Here is a 16,449-nt window from a genome sequence, read left to right as displayed (position 1 = left end):
GGGTCCCAGGATCCTTGTTACCCCAAATGCAGCCCTGGTTTCACCGTCTCCAGGACCATAGGGATCCCTGAGGAGGGAGCTTAAACGGGACTAAGCCTCAGCCATGCCCTGATGGACGGGCAGCCTCGAGAGCACGGCTGGAGCCGAGCAGGGTTTGGGGGCCAAATCCCAGCCCTTTGCCTGGGTCAGGCCTTCCAGGAGGCACTGAGGCCCCGACCCCTGGGCCCTGGGCTCTGGCCCTGGGAGCAGCACTTTGCCTGCACGGCCATCCCCGGAGACAGGGTCCTGCTGGCGTGGCTTTTGCTCCGGCTCTAGCCGTGGGCCCTGAGGCCCGCAGGCCGGGCTCTGCACGCGGCCTGGACGTGCCTGCTGCTGTCCTGTTTCTGCACCATTTCCCAAGAGCGCAGCTCCGCTGCTGGGGCGAGGCTCTGACCCAGGGCCAGGTGGGCCCCTGCTCCCTGGGCTGCCCTGTGTCCACCCGGACCCGAGTGACTGGGGAGGGAGCGTGGTTGATGGGGCAGAAATCCATGTGGCTTCAGACAAGGCTGAGCCAGGACTCGGCCTTTAGAGCTGCCAGTGGCGGGTGAGGTGGGCAGTGGGACACGGAACCCGGGTCAGGGTGGCTGTTGAGAAAAAGCGGACTGGCAGTCACTGGAGAAAGTGGAATCGCACTGGATGGAGGCCACACCGCCTGCCCCCCCCCCCCCCGGGGGGACTGGCCTGGCACCCTCTAGGCGCGAGGCTTGTCTTCTAGGGCATCCGACAGGCTCTCCTTGCCCGGCCCCATTGGCACGTGGAGAATGACAGACAGCCGGGTGCGGGGAGACTCACTGCGCCCCGCCCCCCCACCCCTCCCGCTCCTCCCGCTCCCCCTGCTCCCATTGGCACATGGAGAACGACAGACAGCCGGGTGTGGGGAGACTCACTGTGCCCCCCCCAGCTCGAGCTTGTTTTGGGAGCAGCCTTCTCTCTCCTGGGCAGTGGCACAGGCAGCTCTTTGCACAGACGGCAGCTCTGGGTTCACCTCCTTGAAGAATCGTCCGATTAGCCATTCATTTTCTCCCCAGTTAGTGCCCTTGAAGTTCCATAACTGCTCCGGGCAGTCACGTCCCTTGCTTCTCTGCCTTCTGCCCAGTGTGCTGGGGGCCCGGGGACCCTGCCACCCCACTTCGCACACCCTGCTTTGCCATCCCAGGGCTGGTGAGAGGGCAGTGCACGCTGGGGGCCAAGCCAGACGGCCTGGGCTCTTGCCACCTGCCTGTCTGCTGGTCCCAGTGGCTGCACCGTGCTCAGAGGGCTCCTGGGTGCCCTGCAGGCTCCCCACTGCGCCCACGGCCGGAGCGTGGGAACCGGAGAGGCCCGGCGGCCGGCTGCTGTGCAGGAGGGAGGCCCTGCTGATGGATGGGCTCATACTCCATTCAGATATGATGCCAGCAGTTTTTGTGGTTTGTCTTCCATTGCGGTAGTAAAGTTTTTAATTAGGAAAGCTAATGAGATCGATTAGTCATTAGAAGTGACCTCTGCACGGCGGGGCGGAGGCTGTGTGTGCGGGCCTGATAACGCGCGCCCGGCCTCGTCGGCAATAAAGGCACGAAGGGTTTGATTTGAGTGAAACGTGCCACGGGGATACATCATGCGGAGAAAAAAATTACAGCCCTGGGAGTCTGTAATGAAGGGAATTAAACCAACATCCTATCTAAATAACATGATTATCTACACAGACCCTCAGCCGGCCGCGGGCGGGAGAGAGCGCTGCCTGTGGCTGCGGGGCAGGAGGGGAGCCGCCGGGCAGATCCCTGTGTGCCTTCTGGGAGGCCTTGCCTGGCACAGACGCCCCCAGCCTCCGCCCGCCTCTCCCCGCTGATGGGCTGCCCGGCCGAGCTGCCGGTGTGGGGGTCTCTGTGAGTGGAATCCTGAGGAGCCCTGTGCTGGGGCCTTGCCGGTAGCCCCTGGGAGCAGAGCCCGAGGCGCTGTGCTGGCAGGTGGGGCGCAGGGGGAGCCCAGGCAGCCTGGCCGCGGGGGAGGCGGGGCATCAGATTAGTGACCTGGGCAGAGCAGCTGCAGGTGATGACAGTCAGGCACGCAGACGTGCTCCTCGAGCTGTGGGGACCTCGTCAGCATCAAGTGGAAGGGACTCGGGCACAGCAGGTCCTGCAATTGCGTGAGCGCTCAGCAGGCAGGAAGCCGGGTGTCGTCACCCTGCAGTGACCACAGATGTGGCCAAGTACACAAACCTGCGGGCACCCCAGCCTCCCAGGCCTGCCTGAGGGACCTCTCGCTGCCCTGGTGCAGCCCCAGGCTTGGGGACATGGGTGGTGCTGCTGAGGCACTAGCCTCCTCCCCACCTCCCGCACACGCATCCCGGTGGCTGGTCAGGCTTAGGCCTGTGCCCGGCTCTCCTGGAGCCCAGGCTGCTGGGCTGGTGCGGACGTGCATGGCCTCGGGGGTCAGGCTGGAAGGTCCCTACAGCCTCCGCTGACCGCCCGTCTGGGTTTTCTCTGCAGCCTCCAGCCCGAACGCCCTGCCGGCCCCTGCCACCAGCAAGGTGATCAAGACCCGGTACCGCATCGTCAAGAAGACCCCGGTGTCGCCTTTCAGCGCATCCCCCTTCCCCCTGTCCCTGCCTTCCTGGCGGGCTCGGCGGCTCTCCCTGTCCAGGTAGGAGGCCCTGCCCAGGCTCCTGTGGCCTGGGGCCGGGCTGGTGGGGCTCAGGGCTGCAGGCGGGCCTGAGGCCAAGGGCACCGAGCTTACCACTGGTCTCCAGTTTGCCGGCTGGGATTGAGCTCATCTTTCTGTTCAGCAGCTTCTGCCCCAGATGCGTGGCACACCACGCAGACACGCTCACGCACGTGCTCATGCCTCCTGCATCAGCGAGCCATCAGCTGGCGCTGGAGGCTGTGGTGTCCCTCAGGAGGCCCTTGTGAGAGGCTGGGCCCTGAGCAGCCCTTTGGGACCTGTGGCATCTTGTCGTCGGTACACTGACTGCTGAGGGCGGGAGGGAGGCCGCAGCCCGCCCCACGCCACCTGCCTTGGCTGGGAGTGTGGTGTCGGCCGCCCTCTGAGACCGCCTGGCTTGGGCTGTGGGCGGAGGGTGCGCCTGCGGCCTCTGCAGATGTGGGCACGCAGCCTGCCCAGGTGGCGCCCACTGCCCTCCTCCCGCACCGCCAGGCCCAGGGAACTTGGCCCTGCGCCTGCTTCTCTGGAGGCAAGAGCTGGGAGTATATTTTAAGTTAATTTTACTGCACTTTTTGTAATATTTTTGTTTTAAATAGATTTATAAGCATCTTGGGGGCTATTTCTACAAATTTATGAAGATAATTTTCATTCTCTCGATAAGGTTGAATTTACACCTGCTATTTCCATATTAATTCACAGTGCTAAGTGGGTCTAATTTCCTTCCGTTCTTCTGTCTGGTGAGCGTGGCCTTTTCCTAATGCAATTTCCCCCTCACTAAATCACTGTGATCGGGAGCCAGGATCGCGCTGAATTAACTTAAATTAATTTACTTAATAAGAGATCGTCGTGAATGAGGTTCAGATTTATTGGTTCTACTCCTGCCTCCCCTCCCGCCATAGGTATTCCGCCCACCTGCTGGCCAGGCCCCGCCTGCGGGGTGGTCTGTGGACCTCTCCTTCCAGCCTCTGAGCACCAGGAAGGGTTAGGCTTTGGTCCAGCTGGGGCCTGGTGGGGGTGTCCATGAGTAAATGGGTGCCAGGCCCAGTGGGTGAAGGTTCCTCAGGGAGGGCGGTGGCCTTGGGCGCCCTCAGGCAGTGCTGCCCTGCTCCTCAGCGGAGCTCCAAGCCCAGCGGGTGGAGCGCAGCCCGGCCCTGAGGAGCCTGTGTGCTGGGCGGGCAGGTATGTGGGGCGCACCTTGGGTCAGGTGGATGGGGTGAGCCCCTGACGGAGGCCCAGCTGCTCCCCACCTCAAGCTTCCGCCTAGCCACCTTGCTGTCTGGATGCTCTGGCTCCTGCAGCCCTGGCGTGGCTCTCGGGCCCCAGTCCCTTCCCTGTGGGCGGCGGCACAGGGAACCCACCGGATGGCTGTGTGTTACCTAAGGGCGTGCGTGGGGCCGTGCTCAGTGGGCCTCCCTCCGCCCTGACTGCCTCCCCAGGCCCGTCTGCCCGTTAGCAGGTACCCAGGACACAGCTGAGCGCAGAGCCCCGGGCTTGGGCCTGCAGGGTGGGGGGTGCGGGTGCCACGGGCTGAGTGCTGCCAGCGGCTGGGCTTCCTTCGCCAAGGCCACCTGTGTCCTCGCCAGCTGCCCAGCCCGTCAGGAGCGCGCCGGGCTCGGCTCGTCGGGGCAGCGGAAAGGGCTTCTCCGGGGCCAGTGGCCAGTCTGATGCCACCCACCCGCTGCCGTCAGCTTCACCAGGGGAAGGCTCTGCAGCCGCTGGCAGTGCCCGAGCCCTTGGCCCCAACGCTGACCACTGCCCTGTGCCGCTGCAGCTTCTGCTCCCCAGGCAGCCTACGTCCTGGATCCGGGGCCACAGGAGCTGCCCGGGCCCTGAGGACTCCAGACACTGCTGCCCAGAACTGGCCCTGCTGCTCGGGGTCTGCCAGGCCTGGGGTCTGGGGGGGCTAGCAGAGGGCACCCCAGGGCTGGGGCCCGTGAGGAGGGTTGAATGCGTTTGCTGTAAGATTTGTGGATTTGCCTGCGTCCTCGCTGGCTTCCAGCAGGTTCATTAATCTGCACGGAGGCTGAAGGGTGACTTATATCCCTAACCGCCTGTCGCTTTTTTCTCTGCAAATCCATTTGATGTGAAAGTGCGGAGTAAACAGGCCGCAGAAGCCGCTGCGTCTGAGCTGCTCCTCGGGCTACAGATGCGCTGTCACGGCACTGCCGTCGCCCGGCGCCGCGCTTTATCTTGTCTCACTTTTGTGTCTGTGCCGTGAATCTCGGGGCTCTCTGGGCGGCGTGACGGGTTTGGGCTGTGATTTGCAGGCTCTGAAAGGCTTCTCCAAAGGGACGTCTCATTAAGGAGGAACTCAGCCCAGGGAGGGGCAGGTCCCCCCAGAGCCAGGCTCCCCCCGCCCGCCCCTCCCAGGCATGCCCTTCGCGGCCAGCGAGGCCTGCGCTGCTCCCGCCACGTGTGGTTCGTGTGGTTCGCGTGGTTCGCAGCGTGTGGGCTGCTCGGGCGCCATCACAAAGCCAGGCCAGTGACTTCCCTGTACGTCGTCTCTCAGCTCTGGAGGCTGGAAGGCTCGGGTCAGGGCGCCTCGGTCAGTCCTCTCCCGGCCGCACACGGCCATCTCCTCGCGGAGCCCCTCCTGTGAGGACCCTAATCCTTCATGGGCCCACTCTCACCCCCTCATCCAACCCTCGTCACCTCCAAGGCCCCGCCTCCAGGTCTCCTCACACCAACAGGAGTTTGGGGGACACACCGCTCCGTCCACAGCAGGGCGTCCTGCTCGTGCCCAGACCTGTCGTGATCAGGCCGTGGAGCTGGGCTCCCACCGCCCGCTGCCTGCCCTGGCGGTGCGCCGGAGGCCAGCAGGCTCGCCGGGTCCCTGGGAGGACCAGGCACAGAGGGCGCCCCCAGTGGAGGAAGCCGGTGGCTGGGGGAGACCAGGAGCGGGGCAGGAGGCAGAGCAGGGCCAAGTGCAGGGGCCGGCCCAGCCCTGGAGCCTGCTGGGAGCCACGTGGCAGTGCCGGCCACCTCACGGGTGACCCTGGGCCAGCGCCTGCTCTGCGGGCACCCGGCTGCCCAGGGCCCTGCCGAGGCAGACCTGCTCGGTGGCTTGTGGCCTGAGGGTACCCGAGGCTGCCCCTCCCGCTGTGTAGTGCATTGTGGGGCAGTGCCTGTTGCCGCGGGTCCCCCCTTGGCCCAGGAAGAGCTTCCCAGACAGCGAGGGCTGCCCTGCGGGAGGAAATGAGGAGGAGTCAGGCCGCTGGCCAGGGGGCGGGGAGGAAGGAGGACGGTCGCCGTGGGACTCCAGCTCAGGCCCTGTCCCTCTCCTGATTGTACATTTAACTTTTTGGGGTAACTTTGGATCCCTGTTTGCACTTCGCCGGGGTCACTGACCGGGTCCACCTGGTCCCCCCCCGCTGCTCCTCACACCCCTCTGTTCAGGCACGATTTCCGGGGAGAGTGGAGACGTGGTGCCCCTTGACCAGGCACCGAGTGTGGCCGGTCAGGGAGTGCTGCCCACGGCTCAGGGTCACGGTCACGGTCACGCCTCTTCAGCCTCAGCCCGCTCTGTCTTCCGTGACCTGCCGCTGTGGGGAGCAGAGGCCCAGTGCTCGGTGCAGCGTCTCTGGGCTGTGGGAGCCGTGTGAGGCTGACCGCGTGGCCCCTGCCCCTGCCCTCCCCGCCACCAGCCACCTCCACAGAGCATGGTCCCCAGCCGGGTGCTCCAGGGTCTGTCCCAAGACGCATCAGTCCTCCCCGTGGACTGGAGCTGTTTCCGCGTTGAGTGAGGGCACACGGCTTCTCTGCGGTTGCCTGGGACCGAGTGCAGGCCTGCAGCCGCGAGAGTGGCTTCACGTGGAGCTGCCGCCTCCCACGGCCTCGGTGCCTCCTGTCCCATGACAGCCGGGTGCTGCTGGCTCTTCAGTGTCTCCTCCTCCACATGCCATGGGGCTCGTCGTGGTTTCATTTGCGTCCCCCGATGACTGTGCTGTGGCACGGGGCCACTCCTCTTCTCCTGGGACAACCTCAGGCCTCTGCCCAGCTTCAGATTGGCAGTTGGTTTTGTTTTTGGCAGGAGCGAGCTGAACGTGGTGAGGCCAGTGCCCTTCCCATCTGTGCCGAGTCGGCCTCCCCTGCTTGGACGAGGCCTTGTTTCCTGGCCAGGAGCCTGCGGGTGGGTGTGCCCGGGCTCAGAGCACCATCAGGGACCCTCCCCCAGGCTCTCACTTGCCTGGTCTCTGCCCGCTGCAGGCCGTGTCCTGGGGACCTGGAGCCCAGATGGGAGCCTGCCCCAGCCCAGGGCACATTTGTCCCTCATCAGCCCTGCGCCCACCCTGGCCAGAGCATAGCTTTCCTCTGCCCACGGGCGTCCGCCAAGAGCACCTGTCCGGGTCCCCACCTGTCCCCTTGTCGGCGGAATGTGAGGAAATAGGAGGGGAACTTGGAGCAGGAGTCGCCCTGAGGAGACAGGGCGGGAGGCAGGGGTGCGGGTGGGGTGACCCCCGTGGTGCTGAGGCAGGTCCGGGCGGGCTTTGGAGACCCTGCTTTATGGGGCCGGCGGGTACGGCTCCCCAGGTGCCGTAAAAGCTAATGTGATGGCCGCGTGTGCCGTGCTCCTCATTTTTATAATTTTTTACTTTATGAAACAGGACAGGGAACTTAGTGACTTATTACTATTCATTTCGTTTCAATGCAGTAAATATTGATTCAGTTGGGGGTTTTCAATTTAAACTGCTTGGCGATTATATAAAATATGACTGCCTGTGAGATTATGCTTACCGATCCCTTCGCTGCTCATTAGGGAAGGCGCGCGGCAGCCTCTGCCTCCATCATCCTAATGGACGGCCGTGCCGCCATCCTGCACGGGAGGTGCGGGCTGCCTGCGGGCCTGACAGCCGGATGCAACTCTTCATTTGGAAGCCGGTTCAAAGCGCCGGGTATTTACTTATTTCTCTGTCGGAGGCGGCAGCCTCTCTGCTGTCACCTGCCCGTGCTCCTCGCAGGGGGATGAGGGGGATGGGGGGATGGGAGCCTCGACCCTGCACCCCCCCCACACCCCCCGCGGTCTGCGAGTGGAGGGAGGGGAACCAGCTGGGGCCGGCAGGTGGGCCGGCGGGTGTTTCCTGACGGACAAGAAGGTGGTCCCTGTGGTTTTCCCCACGGGACACGCGAGGGTTGCCCTCGGCTGCACCCGACCCCTGGCCACACTGTGCCCGCACTAAGGGCCGAGGGTGCCCCTGGTGACCCTGGAAACGACGAGCAGATGACACTGAGAATACTGCCTGACAGGCAGAGATACAGTGTCCTCGCCACCCAGTTGTCCAGTCGCCTCACGCAGTCCGGCACCGTCCTCATGCTCCTCTCCGGATCCTGAGGTGGTGGAGCAGCGTCCCTGTGTCTGTGTCCTGCTGGCGTCCGTGTCAGCTCCAGCCTCATCTGCCCCAAACGCCTCCCCCGCCCTTGCTCAGGATGGCCGGGGCCTCTGCAGGTGGCCAGGGCGGGGAGTGCGGGGGGACGTTGCCCAGGGGCCTGGGGACCACGGCCAAGGGGCTCCAACAGCAAAGGCTCTCTCCGACCCTGGCAGCCTCAGGCAGCCTGGCCACCGCCTCGTCCCAAGGCCCACGTCCCAGTGTCACTCAAGGGTTCTCTGGCTGTGAGGCCCAGGAGGCACTGGGCCTGGGCGGTGTCCGTCCCCTGCGTGGCTCTGGTGCCTCCCCTCCCCCTCCCGCCCCATCCCCCTTCCTTCTGTACCTGCCCCCTCACCCTGCCGTGTGGCTGTGTCCTTCGGGGCCCTCCCTCTCCATGTGGGTCCCCCAGGATCAGGGCTGAGGGGCTGTGCAGCCGCTTCATGTGCAGGTGGTGGGGGTGGGTCAGGAATCCAGGGTGTCTGAGAGTGGGGGCCACTGCAGCTGCAGATAGCCCCTGTGGGCCAGGCCAGGTGACCCCTGCCTGCCCTTCCTCCGGCCACCCTCAGCCGGCGGGGCAGGCCTCGGTCCGGCCCAGCTCCTGCTGCTCCTGGAGGGGCAGCCGAGCCAGCGGCAGGGGCAGGGTTTATGCTCCTGACTTTCCTGAAGTCAGCAAGGCCCGCGCCCGAGCGCCCGCCCGCGGAGCGGGGTAATTTGCGGCGATGTCTGTGGGCCGCGTCCACTCCCCAGTCAGCACTTAATTGGCAGGCGCTTGATTTAGCAGCGCGGGGGCCTCCACCGGAAAGACGGCGCGAGTAAATCACAGCCTGACGCCAGAAAATAGATATAATCTCAGCGTTACCCGCATTAATAGTAGCCGGAGCTGAATTAAAAAGGCCATAAAGCACCGGCCTCGGCCCCTCTGCTCCTTTGGGGGCGCTCTTCCAGCCCCTCCTACCCTCCGGCCAGAGGCCCCGCCCACCCCGTCCCTAACCTGCCCCGCCCGAGGGGGGGTGTGGGCGGGTGGGGCCGCAGGCCTGCTTGGCTCTGCTTGGCCCTGGAGGGCTCCCTGAAGAATTCGACACCTTGCTCCGCTAGCGTGCACCCCCTCAGCCTGCACCCCTCAGCCTGCCCCCAGGTGGCCTGGGCCCTCTTGTCTCAGCCGGGGAGACTTGTTGGAGGAGCGCTGGCCGTCTGTTAGGCAGACACAACTGGACCACCATGCAGGTCCTGATCAGGCTGTTGAAGTCGCTCTTCATCATTTTTGGGGTTCCCTCCGGGGAGACCGCCCCTCCAGGACAGGCCGCTGCTCTGCTGCCGGGAGCCCAGCCGGGCAGTGTCTCCTGCTGGCCGTTGGCATCTCTCTGGCCCCTCAGTGTGGCCACCAGCCAGGAGCCTCTGGGCAGCTCGGCCGCGCTCGCCAGTCCCGTCTGCTCCCTCAAGGCCTTGTCAGGGCGTCCTGGTCGTCTGCCTCCATGTGTTCCTGGCGTGTCTGCCGGGCGTGTCTGCCACCCGTGTCACCCTTTCATCAGACTCTTCTTTTTCTTCAACTTCAGTTTTGCCTCAGTTTTGTTTGGGAATTTCTAACAGGATTTTTACTTTTCTGTGGACTTCAGTCTGTCATCCTCTTAAGGCCGTGTACTGATCTGCTTAGGACAGAGGCCCCTCAAGATTATATGAGTCCAGTGACATTTTCTTCCAAGTTTTACGTTTAAAACGTTGCTCTACTGGGCATGTATTTGGGGACGTGTGTAAGATGGAAGCTCGCGCACCCCTGGCTCGGACTGCCCTCGCGTCCCTCAGCTGGGCTGCATCGTCACCTCATGGGGTGACTGTCCTAGGGGTCACCAGGGAGGCGGGGGGGCAGGGGCAGAGCAGATGGTGGCCGTGGCGGGGGCTGGAACCCGGCCAGGGAGCAGAGGGTGAGGGGCACGACCCAGAGGAGCTGGAGAAATGGGGTGCAGGCAGCGGGGCCCTTTACCTGGAGCCCATCATGGGGGGGCTTGTCCTGGTGGGTCAGGCCGGGCGGCACCTCAGCTGACCAGAGGTGAGGACGAGGCCCAGCGGCGGCCCCAGCAGGCGAGAGGAGCCTGTCGGAGCGGCTCGAGGCGCCCGCTCAGACGCCACGGTGCCGGCTTCTCAGGGGCCTTGGCCGCCACGGCTCCGGTCTGTGGGCCGTCTCCGCATCCTGGTGGTGTGGCTCAGGGCCCGCAGGAGGCATCGGGGTGGAGGGTGCAGGGGCTGATGGTGGGCGGGGTGCAGGCCGCGGGTGGCAGGTATCTCCGGGTTCCGGGCTGGGCCGTGGAGGGAGGCACTGGGGCGAGGCCTTGCGGGCCTCAGGCTGCGCTGCTGTGGGAGGGCAGGTGCCGGGTCGGTGGGCCTCTGGCACGGACCCCCATGGGGACTGTCTCCCAGGGACCCAGCCCGGCTCTGCCTGTGCCTTCCATCCATGGCTTGTCCCCACGCGGAGCCCTGCCAGGGGTCCTGCGGGCTCGGGCCCAGGTGGCGGGCTGCCTCAGGAGCTCACATCAGGGCAGGGGATGGCCAATGGGGGCCCAGGTGGGGTGGGGACAGAGAGACAGAGGGTAGAGAGGAAGAGGAGGGGTGATGGAGAGAGTTGGGGACGAGGGAGCAGAGGAGGGGCCACAGGCTGATGGGGTGACACCTGGACACTCGGTCGAGGACCCGCCCCAGCCCCTCTGCCCCTCAAGCTGAACTCTGCACCCCCTTGTGGGGCCATTAAGGCCCAATAATACCTGTTTTTTGCAGCTAACGTACAAAACACCAATAGCTTTGGCTGGAATGGATGTTTAAAGTGTCATTTTATGGAGAATGTTACTTTCCATCTTGTTGTTTATTAGGCTCTTATAGGGAAAGCTTGTAATGCATCCATTGATCGAAACACCAATTGAGCAGATGCGAGCACATCACATAGCCCAGCCCTGTGACGGGGCCGCGGCCTGTGACGGACGCAGCGCAGTTAGTGTGGCCACAGCGCGTGGCTGGAGGGCGCCCGGAGTCACCGCTGCTGGTTACCTGGGAGAGGTGGGGGCCTCCCTCAGGAAGGAGCGGCACCTGGGGGAGCCTCCAGGCGACCTGCGGGCCAGCCCCCCAAGGTCACACAGCCCCGTGTTCCCCAGGCCTCAGTGCCCAGCAGTGGTCCTGCCTCTGTCCCAAGGTGGCAGGAAAGGGTGGGGGGCGGCCCCGAGAGCCAGGCGGCTGCAGGGGAGTGGCTGCAGGGGGGGCCGCCCCCTCACCTCCCATGCTGCACCCCTGCTCACTGGGGGCCTCTGTCTCCCCCCAGAACCTTCTGTCAGCACCGCCCTGCAGACCACCCGGCATGTGGGGGGCCTCGTGAGGGGAGGCCTGAGCTGCGCTGGCCCTGAGGGGTGCCTAGGAGGGGTGTGGGCTCTCTCTGAGCTCGAGCCATGTCTCTGCCAGGCAGGTGGGCACACGCTGCACTGGCCTGGGAGCAGGGGGAGGCGGAGGGGCGTCAGCGTTTCTGTGGAAAGCGTGCTAAGCCTGCAGCCCGTCACGGTGGCGCTGCCTGACCTACTTGGGATTTGCTGTGCGGAGCCGCCTCCGCTTCTGCTGACGGCGCACTCCCTGCGCCTCGCAGCCTCGCAGAACCGCGCTCCATTTCCTGAAACTGCTTCCCCGCTTGTTTTCTCTGCTCCCCAGCCCGCCCCCCGCCCCTGGCTGGTCACCACCGCCTGGGCGGCCTGGCCACTCACGGCCCCTGCCCCAGCCAAGGGGGGTCGGCGGTCAGACTCCACCTGGGAGCCAGGCTGAGCCCCTGCGGCCGGCTCTCCCTGCATGTGGCCCTGGCCCCGGCCCACGGCCCGCCCGCCACCACACTCTCGTGCGGGGTCTCTGGCCCTGGGTGACCCTGTCCCAGGGGAGGCCCCGCTCTCTCTAGTCCCTGAGAAGGGTGCCAGGCTGCTGGTGGGGCTGGTGTGCTGAGCCACGAGGGACCTCAGGGTTGAAGGAGCAGAGCCTGGTGTCCAGGGCGGCCTGGCAGAGTGGCCCTCTCGGGTCTGCCCGAGGTGAGCCCTGCACACCCTTCCCTGGTCCCTGGCTTCTCGGCGCAGCCTCCTGTCTTGCCCGGACCCTGGTGCCTTCCTCTGGGTCTCTGCCCTGGTACCTCCCCCTCCGCTCCCGCACGGCCTGGCCCCACCCATGTGCTCACGGCAGGCGGGTGGGCGGGCGGCCGGGAACTGCCCGCTGCTCCCCACGCGGAGGACACGTGGGCAGCTCCTCTTTAACCTGCCTCTGTGGTGTGTCGCCCCCATTGCTGCCCATTTTCACTTAAAGTGTTGTCTCCCCCCAGCCCCCGTCCTTCGTGCCCCCCCCCCGGGGGGGTGTAGTCAAGGTTATGGCGATAAATCCTGGGGCTTCGTCACTTCTATTCGGAGTAAATTGGCTGGCCTCTTTCAGGCTGAAGGAAAGATAATTTGCTGTAGTATTTCAAATGGATTAGAAATGGATTTGAAGGGGAAGTTCATGCCTCCTATTACAGAGGCGAGAAAGAAGACCGTCTGAAGGCACAGCTCCCTCCCTGGCCTTCATTATCCACGCTTAATACCTTTCCTATTTCCCAGCGTTAATGAAATTTCCTGGCGGCGTGGGCCCACCGGACGCAGGGAGAAGCCTTTAGACCTGAGGCTGCTGCTGGAGAAAAGGAATTACCAGGCCCTGGGCGAGGGCAGGAGCGTCCCCAGGCCCTTGGCCCCGCTATTACCTCATTAATCTCACCCCTCTCCTCAGCCCAGCTCCTTCCCACAGGCTGTCCTCGCCATTAGGTAGCCATTCGCTGAGGCTCTGACACCCCAGGCAGCCAGAGGCTCCTGTGTGCGGGCGGGTGCCCCCTCCCCCGTCCCAGCCCTCAGTCAGGGACAGCGGGTGAGGAAGGACACAGGTGGTCAGGGCACTGCAGGTTGGGCCTGTCTCCCAGGGCAGGTGGGCTTTCCCCGGGCCCTGGCCCGCTCCCCGCAGTTCTGTGGGTGCGCCCCTCCTCGGGGCGGCCTCATGACCCTGCAGGGACGCCGTTTCCCCGACCCCGCTGGCCGGGGCTCCGCTCTGGGCTGTGGGATGGGGGCTCAGGCACAGCTGCCCTGAGAACAGGGGCCCCAGCACCTGAGGAGGGTGCAGAGCCCCTTGGGGCCCCAGCGTTGGCGGGCCTGCAGGGAGGGGCTGGCGCGGGAGAAGACCCTCCCCTACCAGCCCTGCCCTCTCTCCTCACCCCATGGCCTGGCCCGAGGTCTCAGGAGAGCCTGGAGGGCTGGCTGCCTCCCCCAGGGGGTGCCCACGCACCCCACCCTCCCGCCCAGACTCGCCTTTTGTGGGGCAGCTGGAGCGCACGGGCAGGGGCGGCCTGGGCCATCTCTCGGGCCCCTGGGTGGGGCCCATGGCCGGTGCTCGGACTGGACTTTCATGAAGGGAAACGGGGTGAAGTGCTCCCGGCGGCTGCCTCCCCGAGCTTGTCCTTCCCGCAGATTCGTCCCGAGGGCCTGGGGGAGGGGTGCAGGCTGCGTGGTGGGGGTGGCGGCCACGCCCAAGAGCAGGGCTACTGACCCAGCACCTCAGTTCTGGGTGCTGCCCCACCGCACTCATCACATCCTCGTTTAGGGGCGCCCTCCTGGCTGCCCACGTGGGGTTGGGGTCCGTGTGCGAGTTGTGGCCTCCACCTCACTGCTCCCTGCTGGGCCCGAGGGGGGGCCTCGAGGGGAGAGGCAGCGTGTCCACGAAGACGGGCAGGCTGCGCTGCCAGGGGGCAGGGGGCACAGTGGTCATAGCTGGCATGGAATGAAGCTCCATTCGCATCAATAAATTACTGTTGGGATTTGTCCTGAGGGGTGAGCCCCACGCCCTCTGGAGTCAGGAGGCTGGCTGGTCCCACCCTGGACGCCCCACCCCTCCTCCTGGTGGCAGCTGCTCAGGGGACAGCTGGGGGCAGGTCAGCCAGGATGCTGCAGGGCCACCGAGCCCAGCCCGGGAGCCTGTGGCCGATCCCACTGTGGGGGCCCTGGTGCCTGCAGGGCGTCTCTAAGTGAGGATGTCAGGCCTCCTCCAGGGCCCAGGCCGTCCTGGCTCCGGGGTCTGCCTGTTGGAGGGGAGGCTTGCCCCTTCCCCGTGACCCTTCAGGGGCTCACAGAGCCTGGCTGGTGGGGTTGGGACACCCCTCCTGTGCTGTGGGGGGCAGGGCAGCAGAGGCCTCCCGCCTGGGGTCTTGGAGCTCAGCTGACTGGCATCTCCTGTGTCTGCAGGTCCCTGGTGCTAAATCGCCTGCGCCCTGCCCGCGGCGGTGGGAGAGTCCAGCTCGGCTCCCCCCGCTGGCGGGACAGAGGCTACCGCTGTATCGGAGGGGTGCTCTACCGGGTGACAGCCAACAAGCTCGCCAAGACTCCCGGCCGGCCCAGTGCTGAGGGGGCCTGCAGGCCCCTCCTGCGTACAGGTGAGGCTCCCTGAGGCCCGGCCCGCCTCTCCCGGCTTCACTCCCAAGATGCTCCTGGGCCCCCTTCCGAGGGGCTGCTCCCCCTTCCGAGGGGCTGCTCCCCCTTCCGAGTGGCTGCTCCCCCTTCCGAGGGGCTGCTCCCCCTTCCGAGGGGCTGCTCCTCAAATCCCAGCAGCATTCATCACTTCAACTCGCCCCAATATTGGGCGAGGCGGGGAGCAGGCCGGGCACTGACGGGAGGCCCTGCAGCCTCTGTGCCCGGGGAAGGCCCCTCAGGCAGGCGAGGGCTCTCGCTGGGCTGAGCGGTCCCTGATTTCCCGTGTTTGCTCCTGGACAAAGGCAACGAGCCAGGTATGGTGAACAGGGAGGGAGCACCTGGGGCCGCGGCCCTGGAATCACATTGGCACCGCCTCCCCGGAAACAGTCCGAGCAGGAGGGGGTGCTTTGGGTTCGCTTACGGTACAGATTAACTCGGGGAATGTTGTGGTTTCAGTCCTATTTTACCCTCTTCCCGTTCTGTCAGAAAAAAGGGCAGAATTGCAGGCGGGTGGGGCTGCAGCACCAGGGCCCCGGCCCCGCCCCTGCGAGCCAGGCTCCCAGGGCCTCTGTCTGTGGGGCTCAGGGCACCCACAGCCCTCTTCCAGGCAGGTCCACTGGGCTACCCAGGGAGACACTCAGGGCCTGGGAGGCCTGGCTCCATTCTGCCCGTGGGCCTCAGCGTCACCATCCCTTTGCTGGCGAAAAGCAGGTGCAGGGCGCTGGCCAGGCCTCCCTGCGGGGCCTCCTAGGCTCAGCCCCAAGGGCGCAGTGCTGGGTCAGGACAGCCCCTCCCACCAGCAGGTCGGCTACCTCTAACGTCAGAGCTGAAAGGCTGGTGGCATCCGTAGTCATGGCCCACAGGCTCCACACACAGTGGTGGCATGGTGGAGGGCAGGGTCTCATCCACTGCCTTCCCCAGAAGCAGAGCCCTCCCCACCTGCCTCTCCCCTGAGGCGGGCTCCTCCTGGGTGACGGAGCCACAGAGGGCGGGCCCAGGGCCGCGCTGCAGAGGGATGTCTGGTTGGCCCCTGTGGTTGAACTCGCTGGCCCATCTCCCCTGGGGCCTCCTTGGCACTGGCTCTTGTCCCCCGTCCCCCACGCTGGCCTGGCTGGCAGGACCTGGCTCTGCTCTCGTGTCCTTACCTCACGGGCTGGATGAGCTTACTGGCCTGCAGACAGGGTGCCCTTCAGTGGGCACCTCATGGGGCCACATGCCCAGCCCGTCAGCCCCAGGGGTCTGGTGCCACTTACTGAAACCAGGTCTCAGGGACTCCTCCCTGGCCTGACATACACAGCCTTGTCCGGGAATCAGACTTGAGACCCTTGGGTGCATGGGCCGACACTAACGCGGGAGCCACGCCGGGCAGGCCCCGCCCCTCCCCTTCCGTATCCCCTGGTCTCCGTGGCAGAAGTGCCTGGCGGCCAGAGAGGAAGAGGCGGTCTGCACCTCCTCACAGAGCTGCCGCTGGGCCCTGCGTCCAACCCTAGGGAGAAACCCAGGTGCCACCTGGGGAGGCAGAGCCTGTGGGTGGGGCCGGCGCCGGGGGCACTATGGGGGTGCACCCTTCCCCCCAGTCAGGCCCCACCTGCCCACCTGCTGGGGTAGAGCTGTCTCTCTTCGCACAGGGTGGCGGCCACATTGCACGGTCCCCAGAATCGGCCCCCACCCTTCTCCCCACCCCCGGCCTCAGGGGCCTGGGGCCACCGGTCCAGGAGACCCCTCCCCAAAGACCTGCCCTGCAGGCCGCGCTGCCACCTGCTGACCAGCCTCCGTGGCCTCTAAGGGGCAGGCCTAGGGCTCGGCCCTCCCAGCTCAGGGCGGGGCGGGCAGGGACAGGACAGGACAGAGGGGAGTGAGCCCTCGGGGCTCCTCACTGGGAGGGGCCGATGGCTCCAGCTGGCGCTGTGCCCTGACCTGCG

General features: G+C 65.7%; 1 protein-coding gene across 3 annotated transcripts in view; it reads left to right on the top strand.

Moving 5' to 3' along the window:
• ZC3H3 (zinc finger CCCH-type containing 3) overlaps nucleotides 1-16,449 on the top strand; it is a 43,229-nt gene that overhangs the window by 12,583 nt on the left and 14,197 nt on the right. For all 3 annotated transcript variants that reach the window (XR_009449619.1, XM_059672434.1, XM_059672435.1), the window contains exons 4-5: nucleotides 2,505-2,658; nucleotides 14,303-14,490. Coding sequence is in view for 2 of the 3 variants with exons in the window: in XM_059672434.1 (XP_059528417.1) it covers nucleotides 2,505-2,658; nucleotides 14,303-14,490 (342 nt within the window). In the remaining variant the exon portion in view is untranslated. The remainder of the gene's footprint in view (nucleotides 1-2,504; nucleotides 2,659-14,302; nucleotides 14,491-16,449) is intronic.

This window comes from Myotis daubentonii, chromosome 17, assembly GCF_963259705.1.
Source record: "Myotis daubentonii chromosome 17, mMyoDau2.1, whole genome shotgun sequence".
In the NCBI taxonomy this organism is placed as follows: Eukaryota; Metazoa; Chordata; class Mammalia; order Chiroptera; family Vespertilionidae; genus Myotis; species Myotis daubentonii.
Note: the sequence above shows the minus strand (reverse complement) of the source record. Positions and strands in the feature narration are given on the sequence as shown.